At 37.7% G+C, this 20,907-nt stretch overlaps 1 protein-coding gene and 1 pseudogene across 6 annotated transcripts in view; one reads left to right on the forward strand and one right to left on the reverse strand.

Moving 5' to 3' along the window:
• Positions 1-20,907, reverse strand: part of Larp4 (La ribonucleoprotein 4) — a 167,994-nt gene that overhangs the window by 28,618 nt on the left and 118,469 nt on the right. For 5 of the 6 annotated variants that reach the window (XM_010623676.3, XM_010623674.2, XM_019207435.2 and 2 more), the window contains 7 exons: positions 18,044-18,191; positions 15,357-15,512; positions 14,773-14,848; positions 6,376-6,512; positions 4,781-4,884; positions 2,931-3,041; positions 1,913-1,966 (listed from right to left, as the gene is read on the reverse strand). In XM_010623676.3, the coding sequence (XP_010621978.1) occupies positions 1,913-1,966; positions 2,931-3,041; positions 4,781-4,884; positions 6,376-6,512; positions 14,773-14,848; positions 15,357-15,512; positions 18,044-18,191 (786 nt within the window). The remainder of the gene's footprint in view (positions 1-1,912; positions 1,967-2,930; positions 3,042-4,780; positions 4,885-6,375; positions 6,513-14,772; positions 14,849-15,356; positions 15,513-18,043; positions 18,192-20,907) is intronic. The other variant, XM_010623675.2, reaches the window with a different exon arrangement.
• Positions 11,048-11,686, forward strand: LOC109118058 (annotated as a pseudogene).

Here is a 20,907-nt window from a genome sequence, read left to right on the forward strand (position 1 = left end):
AGAACAAAGCCCAGTGGTTCTGCTGCCTGCCTTTCAAGCACAAGGACCCAAATTCAATCCCTAGTACCACCAAAAAAAAAAAAAAAAAAAAAAAAAAAAAAAAAAAAATATTTTTAAAAAAAACAAAAAAAAAAAAAAAAAAAAAAAAAAAGACAGCTAAGATAATCTTGAAAAATAAGAACAAGTGAAAGGCAAGTGCATCTGGAAATAAGGATCCTATAAAACGACGGTATAATTAAAGTAATAGTATTGGTTTAGAAAAGTATAGATCAATAGGACAAAAAAAACTTGAAACATCTGAGACATGGTGTTGCACACAAGTTATGAAAGGACAAACTAGTCAAATATATTCTGAGGCAACTGATCTATATATGAAAGAAATGAACTAGATTTCTTATACTACATATCAAATTAATAAAAGGTATATCAAAAATTAATCTGAAAAATTAAACCTTGAAGTTATTAGATGACTCAGAATAACACAAAATAGGAAGAGGAGGTAACGGAAGACAGCATCAAAGGCAGAGAAAGGCTACATGCAGAGGCAGGTATCTACAGTCTCAGTTGTTTGGGAGGCTGCAGAATGACACTGAGCAAACAGCTCATCCGTAATATAAAAACTAGTGTCCTCCACCTGCCTCACAAGCACAAGATCTTGAGTTCAATCCCTGGTACAAAAAACAAAAACAATAACCACAACAACAAAAAAAACACTAGTAATACCACCTCCCACACAGCAACAAGACTTAAATGTGTCAAAATTTTAAAACAGTGCCTGACATATACCTATTAATAAATATAACATTACTAGTTTTGTGAAACCAAGTAGGTTATTCTTATTTACTAGTAAAATAGGGAAAAACAAAATACTACTTCATTTGTTCTCTTTTCTTTGGGTACTGGGGATCGAACTTGAGATCTTGCACTTATGAGGCAGGCGGGGGCCCCACTGAGCTACATCCCCAGCCCTCTCATTATGTTCTTTTAAGGATAAAATAGCTAATACATGTAAAGCACTATAACAGAAACTGACATACAATAACACAACAGAGAGGACATACAATAACGTAACAGAGAGGAGTTAGTATAATGCACTACACTTCAAGTAATGATGAGACTAGCTATATCACATGGAGAATGAGGAGTATGTTAAAAAAAAAAGTACACGTTGGGCTGGGGATTTAGCTCCGTGGTGCTTCCACCTGCCTCGCAAGCACAAGGTCCTGAGTTTGATCCCCAGCACCCCACCCTGAAAAAACCCAAAAAACCCATGTTATTACAGTTTTAAATGGTAGCTCTAATGGCAATTATGAAGCCACTCCAATTATTCAAGCCTAATCAATGGTGAACAATAATGATGGAAAGATGTTTGAAGGTAGATTTCACGGGACCTGAGAACAGATTAGACATGTAAAGACAGTGAACAAGCATCATCAATGATAATTCCTAAGTTCCAAGATGACTGGATATCAAGGTCAAAATGCAGGTAACTGAGATGAGGTTAAGGTACAAAAATGTTTTTCACCTGTGTTACTAAGAAATTATATCTATTGTTCATTTTGAGATCTGGAATCATAGGTTGTGAACTACCAAATACTTTATATAGTTATTTGGGAAGAACTGCTGTATACAGACTATTTTAATGACCTATGACCTAATTTTCTGAAATAACACATCATACAAGCCAGAAATGTCTTTAAAGTTACTATTGGCCGGGGCCAGGCATTTAGCTCAGTGGTAATGAGGCCTGCCTCTCAAGTTCAAGGACCCAAGTTCAATCCCTGGTACAAAAAAAAAAAGTTTGTTTTACTATTGGCCTATAAAATATTATGTTTGTGTTTCCTTACTCAAACAGCAAAAAATAAAAAATGCTTGTTTCACTGCCCTCTACCAAACAACAAATGTTTCTTACCATGACTGGCTTGCCCTGAAATGTTTTAACTTCTTCTCTTAAGTATTTAAATGCCTGTGAACAAAACAGAAAGAACTTTCATTAGCATTCAGACAGACATTTTATTAAAGCTGTCTTTATTCATCAGAAGAAGCTGGAACTAGCAATTATTTCCAAAAACTTTCTTAGAGTGATAAAAGAATGACAAGTAAAAACTTAAGGCATCCTCAGCTGCAGTTCACATATAAGGATTACTGCAGATAAAATATGCAAGATTCAAAACAGACCTAAAATAGCACTATAGCAACTCTGATTCAATCAGATAAATTTCTAAAATGAAGAATTAAAGAACAACAAAAATCTTGAGTTATTTTATGGTACTATCATAAGTATAAAGTATTTCTGTTTCCTTTAAGGAGGATATAACAATTAAGAATAAAACAGAGTCAAAACTTCCAGAACTATTTTTGGGGGCGTACCAGGGATCAAACTTGGGACCTTGCACTTGCGAAGCAGGTGGTGGAAACCCTGAGCTAAATCCCAGCCCCAAGAACTTTTTTTTTTCTTTTTTGAGACAGGGTCTCACTATGTGGTTTAGACTGACCTGGGACTCACTACGTAGTCCAGGCTGGTCTCGAACTCACAGCAATTGCAGGTGTACACTGGTTACTAGAAATACTATTGAGTACATGGTTTTCAATAGCCATATATATATATCTTTTTTTTTAAATTAGTTTTTTTGTTGTTACCAGAGATCAAACTCAGAACCTTGGGCTTGCCAGGCAGGTGTGGTTCAATTGCCATATTAATTTTAACTATGTATATTAAAACTTTTTTATTGACAGGAAACAAAATGTTCTTAAATTGAAACTGAGAAAGCTTTATGAAGATGATCAAACAGGAAACCTATTAAACAAAAGCCAAAAGGTAACCAATGCGTTCACGACTCCTTATACCACTGGAGTAAGCAAACATTTTCTTAATTGAAATATACTGATTTCTTTTACCATTAGAACTTGTTTCAGAAGAAAAATCTCACCTGTTGTGCATCAGTATCTGTCTGGAAGGTGATGTACCAGTTGCTATTGTGCGCAAACTCACAGCTTATCACTTTGGGGCAGTTTTCATTTTTGAACAAAGCTTTCACCTCCTAAAAAAGAAATTTGTAGTCAACTCTTACAAAAATCAATAATGGGCATTTTTTTTGTTTTTGTTTACTGGTAAGGCTTAGTATCTCTTCGTCTTTTATTCCTTTTCTATTTCCTCATTTAACTGTTTATTATTCTGAAACAAAACCGCATAAATTTTGTTTTTATTAGGTACCAGGGATCAAACTCGGGACCTTGTGCTTGCGAGGCAGGCAGTGGAATCACTGAGTTAAATCCCCAGCAATGTTTTGTTTAATTTAGGGATGGACCCTTATTTTATGATCAGCAAAAGTCTGTCACTTTCTGGTGGCAAGCTAAATTTCCCTTATACTAAAATCTGTCCATTTCCTGCCTGGTCTACCATTATTAAAAACAAACAAACAAACAAACAAAGTCACCCCCCCACCAACCCAAAAAGCTGGGTGTGGTGTTGCGTGCCTATAATCCCAACACTCTGGGAGGCTGAGGCAAGAGGATTACAAATTGAGCCCAGCATGGAAATATAGTAACTTAGCTAGAAATAAAAAATTAAAAAACTGGGGATGTAGTTCAGTGCAAAGGTCCTGGGTTACTTTTTTTGGTTTTTTTTTTGTTTGTGTTTTTTTGAGACAGGGTCTCACTATGCAGTTGAGACTGACTTGGAATTCACTATGTAGCCCAGGCTGGTCTCCAACTCACAGCAATCCTCCTGCCTCAGCCTCCCAAAAGTGCTGGTATTACAGGCGTGTGCCACCACACCCGGCCCTGAGTTACTTTTGATATGCAGTTCAAAATCCAACATCTTGAGGCAATTTCTTTTCTAATTTCTCTCATTGATTCTAAATTTAGAAAATTTTTATTCAGAGATTTAATGCTGAATGACTGTGGGCAAAATGATTAACTAAGGCATCCTATTTGTCATCTGGCAAGTAACAAAAAATTCTTTTCGAAATGGCTATTAAATTATAATAAATCAATTATTGAGAAATTCTAACTTTTAAAATTTATAATACCTTAACATGGCAATTCAGAGCAAAGCTCTGAGGCACAGTGGTTAAGAAAAGCAGGCTTAACAGCTGTGGATTTAGCTCACTGCACCTGCCTGGCAAAGGTGAGGTCCTGAGTTTGATTCCTGGCACCAAAAATAAATAAAGATAGCTTTTAGAATTGGAGAGATCAAGTTTAAATTCAGACTCTGTCATTTACCCTTGGACAAAGTTATTTAACCATCCAAAGGCTCAGATTCTTTAGCTGTAAACAGATAATAAAAAGTTTGCCTTTAAATGACTGTAAACTATAAAGCAAGCACTATCTGGCAGAATCTAATTATTAAGTATCATTACATATAAACATATGAGTCTGTTTCTGGATTATTTCATTAAATTATTACTTTACTCTTAAGCATGTACTAAGCCATCTTTACGAATGTACATTTGCTTTATTTTGCTAATCAGGTTAGTTTTGTTTTCATTAATCTTTAAAAAAAATTAGCCTTCCAGATGAATCCCTCAAAAATCTTTATATTTTAACTGCCAGTCAAACCAATAAGTTTATAATTAGTTTTACCACACCATCTAGTCTACCCTTCTAAGAACAAAAAATTCTTTTCCCCCCTCTGTACTGTTCTAATATTTCAGAACAAAACAATACAATTTATCCTACTCACAGTAACTGATATGAAGTCAGAGCTATACTTTGCTTGTGTAACTCCTCCAATTTAAACAGTTATGAAGAACATTTCACTTTAACAGTAATTATTTACCTCTACTGGTGTTGTTTCAGGAATCTCTCTGAGAATCACAATACAACGTTTATGACTCGGTCTCACTTTCTCACCCCTCTCATCAACTTGTACCATTGGAGATGCTAAAATTTGAAAAAGAAGAGTCTCATTTAAAAGTGATAGGTAAGCCTGGCATGGTGGCCCACACCTGTAATCCCAGCACTCAGGAGGCTGAGGCAGGAGGATCACTGTGAGTTCAAGATCAGCTTGAGCTACACAGTGAGTTCCAGGTCAGTCTCAACTACGTAGTGAGACCCTGTCTCAAAAAAACAAAAACAAACAAACAAACAAAAAAGTGATAGGTAGCAACTTTAATAGTGTCATAAAAGATTTACTTTTATACTTTTACTACTTCAAAAATCCAAGTCATTTTTTGGATGCTGATTTTTGAGGAAATAGTGGGAAAAGATACTTCCTCATAGCCAACACTTCTATTTCTAGTTCCTCCAGTGCCACAATATGCCACACTTCTCTAAGCAGGTAAACAATTTTAAACAGCAGCGAAAGAATAAAGGGTTGGTATGAGTGCAAGGTTCCAAACTAAACCAGAGGAGGTATTTTGCTTGTCTCTGCCAATTTTCTTTGTAGACAAGACTGTGACATTTTTAAGAAATGATGTCTATACAAACTCCCTTATAAATCTATTGCTATATATTTAACTTTTAAGCATTTTGAACAAACTTCATATAAAAGTAAAGATCTCCAGTAGTTTAATAAACCCCTTGAGAGGTTGCCAAGAAATAGTAATACAAGATGCAAACAGCACTAAAAATTCTTAGGACCTCAATCAAGAAATATAATTTTTGGAGCTGGTTGTGGTGGCGCATGCCTGTAATCACAGCACTCAGGAGGCTGAGGCAGGAGCATTGCTGTGAGTTTGAGACCAGCCTGAGCTACATAGTGAGTTCCAGGTCAGTCTCAACTACATAGTGAGACCCCGTCTCAAAAAAACCAAAAGGAAGGAAGGAAAGAAAGAAGAGAAATATTATCTGCAGTACTAGAGACTGAACACAGGGCCTCCACCCCACTTTAATTTTTTAGAGACAAGGTCTCTCTAAATTGCTAAACTGCCCAAGCTGGGCTTGAACTTGTGATTCTCTTCCATCAGCCTGTAATCTAGGATTACAGGCATGCACCACTGCTCCCAACAAGAAATATTTATTTACCAAACTTCAGAGGAGTGCTTGTCAAATTGTGGTCATAACTCATAGGCTGTGAAATCAGTTTAAGATTAGTATTAACTTATGAAGCTGATACTTTAATTGTGTATAGGCATGTCTCAGCTGTGGAATAAACTGTTTTCTTTCTTAGGTTCAAATATGAAACAGACTGCAGCAGATAGATACAAGGATGACACTCTTACATATGCTTGCTAACTGAACATTAAAGTTAACAACCGAAGAACAGAATTGATAGAGAAGCTGAACACACACATAGTGTCTGGCAGCCAGGTAAAATAAAATAGTGGGAACAAAACAGAACCATCAAAATGACCCCTTAAATAATCAGAAATCCAGAAAATATTTAAATTCTTAAAATTCAAACACAAGTTAAAAGGTGTATTATTTACATACATCTCAACACTTCAAGAATTAGATCGAGATCTGTAGTCAACTTTTTTATTTCTTCCATGTTGGCAACTGTCCATATTGGGACAAACTGATCACTATCCATTTGGGATATCAAGTAGAGGTCCTTTGATAAATTTTCTCTGAAAGAAATAAAAAAAGCAATATAACAAGAAATTCTTAAAAAATTATCTCAAGAAATTGCGCCCCCCTTTTGGTATGGGGGAATCAGTACACAGTATGTTGTATTGTGATTCTCAGAGAGATTCCTAGTACTTGTGAGGCAGGCACAGTGCTACTGAGCTAAATCCCTGGCCCTGTGCCTTATTTTTATCACTATGTTCAGAGCAACAAAATTATGCTATTACAAATAATATGTTTAACTTTGAAAAATGCAGTTAAGAGCTCAACTTGAAAGGTACCAACGTGAAATACTCTGGGAAAACTTTCAGAAAAGGTCTAACTCTCCAAATGTATCTGGCCCAAAGTTTTTGACAAAGAACTTTATGGAATTACACTGCTATGGAAGGAGGCTTAGTAGTAAATAGCAGGTTACATATAATTACACGCAGTATTCCATTTTGTAAACACTTTACCATCAGTGTTAGAATACACATATGGAAAAAAACGGCAGTTTCCTTTGCTATGCAGAATATTTGCAATTTGATATAATTTGTTGTTTTTTGTTTTTTTTTCCTGGTACCAGGGATTGAACTTGGATCCCTGTGCTTGTAAGGCAAGTGGTGGCACCACTGAGCTAAAACCCCAGCCCGGGCGCTTGATTCTTAAATGCTATTTGTATTTTTTTGGTATTTTTTGATTGAACTTGGGTCCTTGCACTTGCAAGGCAGGCCACCAAACTGCTGAGCTAAATCCCTGGCCCCTTAAATGTTATTTGTTATGCAACTTGTGTTCTGTTCAGAAAGGTCTTGCCTATGCCTATGATTTCAAGAGGGTTACCTATATTATCTTCCAGCAGGTTAAGTGCTTGTTTTAATGTTTAGATCTTTGAACCACATGATTTTAGTTTAGCATATGGCAGTGATGTGGGTAAAGATTCAATCTTCTGCCTGTGGAGAGCAAGCTTTCCCAGCACTATTTGTTAAAAGAGGTTGGCTCTCTTTGCTCCAGTGTGTATTTTGGCACCTTTGTCAAAGATCAGCGGGCTGAATGTGTCTAGATTTTTATTTTGTAGTCTGAGCCAGGATACGTCCAAGTCACTAAGCTGACCAGGCTGTTCTTGAACCTGTGATCCCTCCTGCCCCACAGTGTCATGATTATAAATGTGTACCACTATGCTAGGGCTAAGATTTTTTAATTCAAAAATGTTTACATTTCTTATAAGCAAGCTTTTACAATTTAAAATATGCATTTAAAATTGAGACAATTTTTTTGAGATACAAGCATTTTGAGCTTACATCTAAAATTTTTTTTAACAAACTAAAAATCGAATTCTTGCCTTTTAATTCATATCAAGTATTCATTGAAGCAGGTTGTCTATAAATAACTAGAAGTGCTTAAAAGATTCCTTCTCAAAGAGACCTAATTCAACCACCTCATTTTAAAACTGCAACCACACAGGCACTCTGTGCCCCCCCCCACCTTTTTGAGACAGGGTCTCACTATGTAGTGAGACTGACCTGGAACTCACTGTGCAGCCAGGCTGGTCTGAACTCACAGTGATCCTCCTGCCTCAGCCTCCCGAGTGCTGGGATTACAGGCATGCACCACCATGCCCAGCTTCCGTCTCCCTTTTTTAAACTATTCTATTTAACTTTTTCCATAGCAGTTCTCACCCAACATGCTAAGCTGCTTATGTATTTTATTGTTTTGTGTCTCTCAGCAGAATATGTCTTTCATTTTTGTCCAATGTTTCAAAAAGCCTTGTACCTGACAAAGAGTAGATAGAAATGCCTGTAATTTAAACTGTATTAAAATATAGTAGCTTCAAGGTTACAATGTAAACAGGTGGCAATTATTTATTGGGGGTGGGGCATGACGTCAGTGAACTTTAAACTCACATTTCAACATAAAAGAACATATTAGTATCAGTCTAAAGATGTTACTTAATAACCTGAAAATCAGAAATCTTTGCGTAACTAAAAGGCTATAGCCTAAATTATTCCTCATTTTCAGCAGACTATTCTTATGAGTATGTCAAAACTCTTAAGAAACTATCTTGTCCCAAGTAAGTTAAATTAATAGATATAACATCTAAGACTCGCCCATTCACAAGTAATACCTGATAAATACTAACAGCAATTTTGCTGAGCTACAAATGAGAACTGCCTGGGTGGTTTGAATAGTATTATATTCTTCAGTAGGATGTGGAAAATCATAAGCAAGAGCTCCCACGGTAAAAACTAAAAAGCTTAAATTACAAAAATCATGTTTTTGGAGATGTGGGACAGCAGTGGAAGCTTGAAAGACAAAATGACTGAAAGTCTAAAAGAAAGGTCTTTCCTTGCTGGCATGCTTCCCCAGGTCGGATCAGGAGGACTCTTCTGGGCAACAGAGAACCAGCAGAGCAGAGTCAATCCTGTGTGGATATATGGTGTATATACTAGACACAGGACTGGCACTATCAATTAGAAACCATAGCCAGGTGTGGTGGCGCATGCCGGAGGCTGAGGCAGGAGGATCGTTGTCAATTCGAGAACAGCCCGGGTTACATAGTGAGTTCCAGGTCAGTCTCACTACATAGTGAGACCCTGTCTCAAAAAATAAAAAACAAAAACAAACAAAAAAAACTATAGAAGTCTTCAACACAGAGTTGATTTTCCTCATGTTTCCTGAGTCCTAAGGAGGAAGTCAGGACCCTGTGAACCAATCAAAAGTAAAATCTCTGTGGCTTTGTCTGGTAGGGTGACACATGCCTATAATATTAGCATTATGGGAAGGCTACTACTTTAGGAGGATTGAAAGTTGAAGCCCTAGCCAGGCATGGTAGTGCACACCTGCAATCCCAGCACTCAGGAGGCTGAGGCAGGAGGATCGCTGTGAGTTCGAGACCAGCCTGGGCTACATAGTGAATTCCAGGTCAGTCTCAACTGTCTCAAAAAACAAACAAACAAACAAACAAACGAGAGAAACAGAGACAGAAAGTTTAAGCCCCACCTGGGCAAGAGGAGACCCTGGCTCAATCAGTTAATATTTTTTTAAAAGCTATTCTCAAACCTCTGAAGAATATCTAAAATATCTTTTTGTTGGGGGGTGTACAGGGGATTAAACTCAGGACCTTCTGCTTGCAAGGCAGGCAGTGGCGCCACTAAGTTAAATTCCTGGCCAAATCTGAATTATCTTGATGTTTTGAGAGTATGGAAACTGTCAAACTCTGAACTCAAAGTCTGAGAGGGATATGCCTAAGGGACAGAGATACACTGGAGGGCAACTGACTGAAATGGCTGTTCAAGGCTGGGGATTTAGCTCAGTGGTTCCACCACCATCTGCCTCGCAAGCGCAAGGACCGGAGTTCAATCCCTGGTACCAAAAAATAAATAAATACAAATAAAATAAAATGGCTGTTCAGTTCTGATCCAGCTCAATTACAAACTAGATTGAATCAATCAAGGTAGTTTCACTTACCTGCCTAAAAAGTTCAATCCCTGTCCAGAGGGAAAACTGTTACCTATATGCTTTTGTCATATGTAATGTGTGACATACAATCAACATTTACATTTCTAAGGCATTCAAAAAGGCAAGAAATTATGACTAAATTCAACAGAAAGACCAAGCCAATATGAGCAGACCCACAAATGATCCAGTTTGTACTTGAGTATTTTAATGTAACTACTCTAAGTATGCTACTGAAAATGAATTACATCATAGACACACCTGATAAAGAAAGCCAAAAGGTTCTTGCTTTCATCCTACAATCTATACTAGAATATAAAGGCAAAGAATAAAGAGGAAGAAAGGCATAGGAGATATTCAGAATGAAGAATTAATTAAATCTGAGTTAACAGTGTATTATATGTAAACAAAGAAGCATATATATATCATAAAATCCAGGCTTTTTTTCCCCCATTAAGTTCACTGGTACTTTTTAGGTATACAGTACAGTTACATTCATCATTAGGATCTTGTACCTTTACATGATGTATCTTGGTTCTTATTTTTTCCCCACACCCATGGTATCCCTTCACCCTTCCTTTTTTTTTTTGTTACCGGGGATCGAATGCGGGACCTTGTGCTTGTGAGGCAGGCGGCGGCACCACTGAGCTAAATCCCCCACCATCCACCCTTCCCTTTTTAAAAAGACTTTGTTTCCATTTCTTCCTTTTCTCATATTTTTTTCCCTTTCCCCTACCTTTCCCACTTCCCCGACTCCTTTAGCCCTTTTCTTCCTATTTCACATTATGAATTATACAATTTGAACCTTATTTACACTTTTACTTTTTCATACCAGAAAAATTACTCGGTATTTACACATATGTGTCCTATTTATTTCACTTAAGGGTATGGCCTCAATACGCATCCATTTAGCTATAAATGACTCTAGTTTCTCATTCTTTATGGCTGAGCAGTACTCCATTTTATAGAAAAACTGTATCTTGCCATGATCCTCTGTGCCAGCCCCTGACACACACCCTGGGTGCAGAATGCCCAGGCCGCTGCTAGGGGTGAGGAAAAGTTGGGGTTGAATCCCCCCTGCACCAGGGCCACTGTCCCTGAGGAAATGAGTGGTGTCTTGGCACCAATCAGGAGAACAGTATATGTGTCCAACTTGCCCTTCTCCCTGACAAACAAATGACTTATACTGGATATTTTCCAAGCATGGCAAAGTTGTAAAGGTTACTATAATGAAAGACAAAGATACGAGGAAGAGTAAGGGGATGAATTTATACTAGTTTTGGATAAAGACTCTGTACAAAACTGTACCAGAGCCATAAACAACAAACAGTCGTATGGTAGAGTAACGGAGGTAAGCATTGCTACTGACAATTGGAGAGCAGCTGAATTCATCTGAAAGTGAAACTACTTTAATAAATCAAAGCTTTAATGAATGTGGGGAAAGTGGACACTTAAGTTATGCCTGTCCGAAAAATAAGCTTGGAGAACATGAGCTTCCAGAGAAGAATAAAAGAAGAGAAAACTGCTGAACTAGAAGAAATTGAGGACATAGCAGAAAGTGAAGACAAAGGGGAAGACCCCGCCCATGACAGTCTCAGCCAAGCCATCATATCCCAGCAAGGCAAGATTGAACAACGGAAACACAGAGAAGGGGCGCCCGCAACCTCAAGGATTCACGGCACTGAGGATAAAGAAGAACACATACTTCAGTGATGAGGAAGAGTTAGTAATTAGAGTTGTATAATGTAGATGTCAGGAAAATAAAAACCATCTGCAGCACAAATTATTTGCTTTTAGGAACATTTAATATGAAATTTTTTTACCATAAAGTAGTGTGAATAAGAAATAATTTTTGAAAGTATCATGTTTTGGGCCGGGGATTTAGCTTAGTGATTTCACTGCCTGCCTTGCAAACACAAGGTCCCTATTTCGATCACCAGTACCAAAAAAAAAGTATCATGCTTTAACGGTGGCACAGGCTCTGACATAAGTAATAGTGTATAAATCCCAAAACAATACAAAGTCTTGCGTCTAGTCACAATTTTCACTACCTCTAAGCTCCTATCCCATACATCTAACAAAGGGGTGAGTTATTACCTACAACTATTGAGCATTAAAATATGACTAATCTAAAAAAAAAAAAGTATCATGTTTTGAGCTGGGTGTGGTGACACACTTTTATAATCCCAGTGTTCTGGGAGACTGAGGCACAAGGATTACAAGCTGAAGCCCAGCGTGGGGAATTTAGCGATTTAACCAGACCCTGTCTCAAAATAAAAATTAAAAAAAAGTTACACCAATGATGAAGCTCATTGTGAAGGCTCTGGTTCAATTCCCGCCCCCCCAATTATATTTCTACCTTGCCTTGGCATAGTACAGACTTAATATCTCTAATTTTTTTTTTTTTTGTAAGACAGAGTCTCACTTTGTAGGCTGGCCTTGAATTCACTACGTAGCTCAGGCCGACCTCAAACTTGCAAAATCCTCCTACCTCTGCCTCCAGAGTGCTGGGATTATAGGCATCTGCCACCATACTCAGCTTAACATCTGTAATTAAAAAACCAAAAATGTTCTAAAATCCAAAACTTTGGGCACCAATATGATGTCTTGAGTGAAAAATTACAACCATGCAACTATTATTCATATGCAGCATCATGAAAAATACTGTATTTTTGCCTTCAGTTTATGTATACATTTATGAAACATAAATGAATTTAATGCTTAGACTGAGGTTCCATCCAATCACATTCTACATATGTACATATTCCAAAATACTTCTGGTCCCAAATTTTTTGTTTGTTTGGTTTTTTGAGACAGGGTCTTGCTGTGTAGTTCAGAATGGCCTTGAACCCACAGTTTGAGGCTGGCCTCAAACTCATGGCAACCTTCCTGCCTCAGCCTGCCAAGTATTGGGATTATAAAGTGAGTACCACTATGCCTTGCTGGCCCAAGAATTTTAAAACTCAGGATTTGTTACTAATAATCAATCTTTTTTTTTGTTTTTTGTTTTTTTTGTACCGGAGATTGAACTCGGGTCCTTGCGCTTGCAAGGCAAGGCCACTGAACCACTGAGCTAAATCCCCAGCCCCCCTAATAATCAATCTTGAAAATAACTAATTTTAATAAAAACAAAACAAACACTACCATAGTAATGCTATTGTTATCCTATAAAAATTATGTATTCGACAAATTCACTATAAATGCTTTAGTCATGTTTCACTCATTTATAAGTACTTTTGAAATAAATTTAATCTTTAAATCATAAAGAGTGAGTGAGAAATGGTTTATTAATAGTACTGTCTATAAACTTTTTTTTTTTTTGAGACGGGGTCTCACTATGTAGTTGAGACTGACCTGGAACTCACTACGTAGCCCAGGCTGGTCTTGAACTCACAGTGATCTTCCTGCCTCAGCCTCTGGAGTGCAGGGATTACAGGCATGTGCCACCATGCCGGGCCCTGTCTATAAACTTTTCAAAAGGATGTTGTCTTTAAATATGGGGGGTGTCTCATCATCTTACTTTTTAGCTTTATCCCAGTCTGTATATAAAGAAGTTGTAAAGATCCATAAAATATCTGAGAATAGTGGCACACGCCTGTCATCCCAGCACTTGGGAGGCTGAGGCAGGAGGATGCAACGAATTCCATGCCAGCCTGGACTACATGACATGCTAAGTTCAAGGCCAGCCTAAACAGCAGAGAAAAACCCTGCACCGCTAAAAACCCATAAAATAGACGGTGGATCTTACAGGTTCATAACTAAACACAGCATATACCTACCTGCTTAGCCTAGAATAACATATTGTTCCCAGAAGCAACGACTTTGCATTGCTTTATACACACACACACCCTATAATAAAATGCATATATTTTCGTCAATTCACAAAAGGAGGAGTATTTTGAAACCCATAATATTGCCCCCTTCTGCCTTCCTCCATCTACCCAATGTGGCTATGTTAAAATTTTGATTAAATCCATATGTTTCATTTTTTGTAAAAGAAAAGAAAAAAAAAAAAAAACAAATCATCTTTATCCAGTCTCCAGTTGATGGACACTTGGCCTGTTTCCAAGTTTTAGCTATGATAAATTGTGCCATTATAAACATGGGTGTGCATATACCACTGTGGTATGACTCTTTTAATTCTTTTGGAAATATACCAAGCAGAGAGGATCGCTGGGACAAATGGGACTTCCAAACCTAATTTTTTGAAGTATCTCCACATTGAACAGTGGTTGTACCAGTCTGCACTCCCATTCCAGGCTTCTATCTTAAAAAACGGACTCATCACTCACCAGAGATAAGGCAAAAGGAAAGCATTTGCATTCATATCAAGATTTATTTTGGAAGGGATATTTCTATATATGGAAGTTTTATAACATCTAACCTGCAAATATATTTATATAATGCATGGTGTTGCACACTTTTAATCCTGGCACTACAGAGGCAAAGACAGAAAGACTGCAACAAGATGGAGGCCAGCCTAGAACACAAAGTGAGTTCAAGGCTAATCTGAACTATATGGTGAGATCAGACCCTGGTCTCAAAAAACCAAAAAACCTAACCAAACCAAACCAAAACAAAACCCACACATCTGCCTGAAAGTATTCTATAAATAGGAGACATAGATCCTTTGCATATCAAATCAGAGACTATTCCTATAAATCTAGTTAAGAAGTATACTGAAGAATGATGCCAAAATATACCATTAAAAAGTGATTTAAAAATTGCTTAATTTTAAAGTTTCTGACATTCTTTTGTATTTCATAGACACTGCACATGTACTAATTTAACTAAAAAAAAGTAGGTGTATCAGTTAAAAAGATTGTGTACCGTGAAAAACAGAATTCTAATTGTTTCTTCAGACATTCTTTTAGATCTTCTGTAGAAATTGCTGAACTGCTTTCTCCTAATGGAAGAAAACAAAAAAGTTAATACTAAGTTACCACAGTGGTGAAACTTACATATTATACCCAGAAGTCACAAACTATCCACAAATTAAAATTTACTACAAAACTGTAGTATTTAAAAAATTTTTAACTTGGATGGATCAAGGTCTAATATCTCCCAACTTAACTCTTTTTCAGATAATTTCATATTAAAGCTACTTTATCAAGGAATTAACAAAGGATTATTAATACCAAAAGCACTTGGCTATTATGGTGCAAAGCAGTACCTGTTACATTTAAGAAACGTTGTAACTACTTACTGTATTCCTTTAATAGCAACTGAAAGTACAAAAGTAGGCTATTTTACATTTAAAGACAAACTAGCTTAACTAATTGGAACATATAATTACTGCACATTTCTTTTAGTATTAGTAGAACTGATGTCAGTCATACTCTTTAATAATCTCAATAGTTTTTGATTTGTGTGTGCTGAATTCTGATTGCAGCAATAAAATCCACAAAGTTTACCAGAAATGTCATATATTTGGTAACTCATATCTTCAGGTCCTAAAATCATTCCCTCAGTTGGTTCTTCATCAACAGCAGTATTTCTTGTAGTTTCACAAGATGGAGGATACATTATTTCATATTCTTTACACATATCTTCCGAAAGCTCTGTATTGCCTGTATTGAAAGTAGACAGAAATTATTTTAATCCAAACTCCAGAGGCAGTATTTTTTGTTTTGTTTTTTGAGACAGGGTCTCACTATATAGTTGAGACTGATCTGTAGCCCAGGCTACACAGTGAACTCGTATAGCTCGAACTCACAGCGATCCTCCTGCCTCAGCCTCCCGAGTGCTGGGATTACAGGGTGTGCGCTACCATGCTCAGCTTGGAGGTAGTATGTTTTCCCTAACAAGATTTCAAGGAATTCTACCAGCGGGAAATGTCCACATGATTTTACTTTTGCTGCACTGGAGATCAAGCCAAGGCCTTATGCATGCTAGAAAAGTTCTCTATCACTGAGCTGCATCCCTAGCCTAGAATTTTTTTTAAAAACTTGAGTAAGAAAGGACAAGTCGTCATCCATCCCATCACCCCTCAGCCTCCCTAAACTTAGGGCCTCATCATACACACTGAGCCAGATCTTCAGACTTTTTCTGTTTTTTGAGACAGGATCTATGTAGCCCAGGCTGCCCTCAAACTCACAGTAATCCTCCTGCCTCAGGCTCCTGGGACCTGGGATTATAAGTGTGTGTCACCATGACTGGTTCCTAGCCCTTTTCTTAAAACAAACAAACAAAAACCTTTGAGACAGCATCTTACTTAATCTGCCCTCAAATTTGCTATTCAGCCTTAGCCTCCTGAGTAGATAAAATTACAGCCATGTGCCTTGAGATCCAGCTCCACACAGTTTTAAGCATTATATTTATTTAAGTGTGGGGGGTGTGGTACTGCACACCTATAATCCTACCACTTTGTAGTCTGAGGCAGGAGAACTGCTGCAAGTCTGAGGCCAGTCTGGGCTACATAGTGAGTTCAAAGTCAGCCTGATCTACATAGTGAGATCCTGTCTTAGAAACAAAACTTACTTAACTTACCCAAGGGAGGTAACTTTTGGCCATTACAGATAACTTAAAATGATTAACAGTAACTAAAATTTATTGAGACAGGGTCTCACTATGTAGTTGAGACTGACCTGGAACTCACTATGTAGCCCAGGCTGGTGTTGATCTCACAGCGATCCTCCTGCCTCAGCCTCCCAAGTGCTGGGATTATAGGGGTACCCCACGCCTGGCTACTTATCATCTGTTTTGATGAAGGAAAACAAGTAGTATAAAAGTCATATACCCAAGGTCAAATACTAATTAAATTGCAAAGCCAATGTTAGTGAACTATAGCCCCGTGTGGTAAAACATACTTGTAGTCCTGGTATGGATACAAGCTACTCAAGAAACTAAGGTTAGATGACTAGCTGAGTCATCAAAAGTTCAAGCCAGTTTGAATAACTTAGAACACGTTTCAAAATAAATTTTAAAAAGACCTAAACTATGGCTTAATGATAGAGCACCTGCCTAGCATGCATGAGGCCCTGGGTTTAGGCCTTAGTACCACAAAAACAAAAATAAAAACAAAAACCTAAATAATAAAGTATAAATGATAAATGTATTTTAAATGTTGGAGCCAGGCTTTTAAAAAAAATTTAAATTCCTGAACTAAGGTAGTTTGTACCTGATGCATTTCCAGACAGTACATTAGTAGTCTTATTCTCCCCAGGTACTACTTGGTTAAAACATAAAATCCACAATTTTAAGGACTATGTATGGAGAACCCCAATCAAAATTAAAAAACAAGTAAGCCTTTCTTCTATGTAAAAGTAATTTTGTTACTCATGGGGATCCTCCTGTCTTGGCCTCGGGAGTGCTGGGATTATAGGTGGGCAGGAAAATCTTAAATGACAAAATTCTGGAGATAGGTTGGCTTTTTAGGCCGGCATCTGCCACCAACCAGTGCACTGACCCAGTTAGAGCTTTCTGAAGCTGCTGTGTTGGGAATGTGGCTGCTCTTAAGCCTCTTCCTTCATAGGAGACTTTATCCAGCTAGTAATTAGGAATATGCCCTTAGCTCTGCGGAAACGGAAAGGAAGGCTCAGCAGTCACACTCAGAGTCTGCTCCCCTGGTGTGGAGAGAAAAGGGTAATATTCCAGTGTCCTCTGCCAACCAGGGCTTGTTCTCCCAATATTAGGCCTGACCCTCAGACACTTGGCCTAGCTCTGGGTGTGATCTCTAAACCTCCTTTTCTTTCTGTATTTTGAGACAGGACCCTGCTATGTAGCCTAGGCTGTCCTCTAAGTGCAGCCTCCCAAGTGCTGGGTTACAGGCGTGTGCCACCACATCCAGCTTCTACACTTGAAGATTTAGCATCCAGTGCCTCAATCTCTGTCCTCCACCACAAAACAGTCGCAGTGGTCCCTGTACCACTGCCATAGCCCCTCTTGAGTAGGCTGCCTTACAGCCTTTAAATGTTAGACCGCAGGATACAACTACTACTTGAAATTAGTGACAATCCATTTATGTTGAGTATAAATAAGAATTATATATGAAATATAACTTATCAAATTATCAAAGGACATATCCAAAGTTCTATATACTTGTTTGACCATAGACTTTGTCAAAATGTGTTTTTTTCCCCATGAAACATTTAGGCCTTACCCTCAGTCTGAGACCCTGATGTGGCTGCTGTTTCAGGCCAAGAGCTTTCAGTTCCATGAGTCACAGGAGTGGCATCAGGATTTCCAGGAGGAATTTCTTGCCATACTTTGGCATTAGGATTTAAACCAGTCCCTTTAGATGTTACCTGCTAAATAATAAAAGAATCTATTTGTAAAATTTAAAAGTGGGTAGACCAAAGTCACAAATGTAGATAATGGGCTTTCCCATTATTTAAATATGAAGAAACTTAAATAATTTAATTCTAATAAATACTATCTATATAGTAAATATTACCTATATAGTAAAAGTACCTATGCAGTTTTTAAATTTAAAAATAAAATAGTACTTTATACCATCCTACCTGAAAATTTGCATAAAATTTATTCAAACCATTTGAGATGTGAGAATGCTCTTATTCTTATGTATCTAGAGCAAACTTTTGGTTATCTATAGCAATTTTCCAGAGGTATTTATTCTGTTTTTTTGAGACAGGGTCTCACTATGTAGTTCAGACTGTCCTTGAACTCACTATGTAGCCTGAGCTGCCCTCTGAAATTGTGGTGATCTTCCTGCCTCAGCCTCTCAAGGGCTGGGATTACAGGTATGTGCCACCATACCTGGCTTCAGAGTGTATTATTACTTTTATTGGTGGTGCAGTTGTGACAAAAACTGGACAGAGTCTGATTCTATCACTGGAAATATTTATTATTTCAAGTCAAGAACAGCGATCTGGCCAGGTGTGATTGGGGCATGCCTGTAATCCTACCCTAGGGAGGCTGAGGCAGAAGGATCACAAGTTCTAGGCCAGCCCGGACAATTTAAAGTGAATGTATCTCAAGATATAAAATAAAAAGGGGTGAGACTATAGCTTAATGGTAGAGTGCACCTGAATCCAATCTCCAGTATCACAAAACAAGTGATTTGTGGGAGACCAGATGGGAAAAATGAGGCCTGATTGGCCCCCTTGGTGAGCACTGAGAAGAAAGGCATGCAAGTGCGCTTACGCGCTGCAGCAAAAAGTAAAAATACCTGAGGTGAAGTTGTCTATCCAGGCAAGTACCTGGAGGGTGAAAGACAGATGAACCCTGTTAACTGTAATTGCCTCTGCCAGTGTCTGAGTGAATAAAGCCAAGGTTCGCCAGTCACTTGGGGTTTGCCGTTTGTTAAAGGGAGGCAATGAGCCCTCTGGCCCTCCAGATTTTAACTTGTTTCTGTGCCTGTTTATTTTTCATTTTTGTCACCTGATGGTCAAGTCTGAGCTTGTAGGCTGGTTCTTACAGTGATCTGTACTTTTTTTTTTTTGGTACAAAAGCATATTACTCTTATTACGCACAGTGTAATTATTTGAAGCATTTTATTTAAAGTGGTCTCTTATACCCATTACCTAATCACAAAAATACAAAGGTGAAAGGCAGACATCGAGCATGGGGACTGGGCGAGGAAGGGAGAATAGTATGAAAAAAGAGACAATGAGGAAGGAGAGAGAGAAGACTGGGGTGTACAATCCTCCCTTCTCTCACCTCATCTGAGCAAACAACAGGGTTTAATGGTTCTCAAGTACATTGATGATATCATGAAAAGTTCATCCCTTTCTAGCAAGTTACTTTTGACCGTCTTCTCAGCCACAAACCCTTCCCTTGGATGATAGGCACAAGAGAGTAGATCAAAAAGCCAGTGAGAGTCAATTATCTTTTATAACCTACAAGATATTGAACTATACTAAACGTCATAAACTCCCTTCCTGAGGGGGTTCTTACAAGAGATCCTAGCTTACAGGTTAAAAACAAAACAAATTCAGCCTTTATGATATCAACAACTCCTAAATATGTTTAATCAAGGTAAAACTGGGTAGATAGAACTGCAGAATCCCCAAAGTTGCTGACTTAAGAATCAGCTTCTGAGAGCTGGGGATTTAGCTCAGTGATTCTGCTGCCTGCCTCGCAAGAGCAAGGTCCTAAGTTCGATCCCCAATACCAAAAAACAAAACAAAACAAAACAAAAAAGCAGCTTCTGAGAGGTCTACTTCCTATTAATTATGCCCCCATGAAATTCTCCTTTACTTTTCTAAATAAACAGATTTTTAAATGTGAGTTTGAGTAAGTTTCCATATTTCCGACATTACCAAAGCACCTGAAAATAATTCCAAACTACAACAAATCTCTGACAAACATCCTTTAGTGAAGACTGTACAAAATGGTGAAACTCATATTCCCACATATTAGCACTGCTTATAAAAGTCAAGAAATAGGAATAAACCAAAGTTAGGTGAGTAAGGAATTGTTCTTTGGTCACTAGATCACTCACAGAGATTCAAAATTATAGTATCACATTTTATAAAACCTAAACCATATGCACAGTACAAAGAAAAAGTTGTTCGTTAAATGGTGACACATCAAGTATTTTAGAATGTATCACAATTTTCATATAAGTTAAAATATACATTTTAGGATCAATAAATACCAAATCTGAAAAATGCTTTCACATAATGCATAACCACCACAATAACAAAAGTATTTGTTAGGCAATTCTGTAGGCTGGGCACTACTTCTTCAAACAACAGTTATACCAGTAGATCTACTCTACAGATGGCCCATTTTGAGACACATACACACAGAAAGAAAGCTGGGGAGGCAAGTTCCTGTTGAGAACATGCTTAGCTTGCACAAGGCACTCAGTTTGATTCTTATCCTAAACACACACACACGCACACACATGCACACACACAAAAAAGAGGAGGCATGGAGACCAACTATAAAGTCAAGATCCAAACCCAGGCAGCCTGACTTCAGAAACAGTATTTACCACACAATGATCACAACTCATGGATTATTACAACCGCAAGAACTATATAGATATGGGATGCA

Source organism: Fukomys damarensis, unplaced genomic scaffold, assembly GCF_012274545.1.
Source record: "Fukomys damarensis isolate Sample0158 unplaced genomic scaffold, DMR_v1.0_HiC HiC_scaffold_15, whole genome shotgun sequence".
NCBI lineage: Eukaryota > Metazoa > Chordata > Mammalia > Rodentia > Bathyergidae > Fukomys > Fukomys damarensis.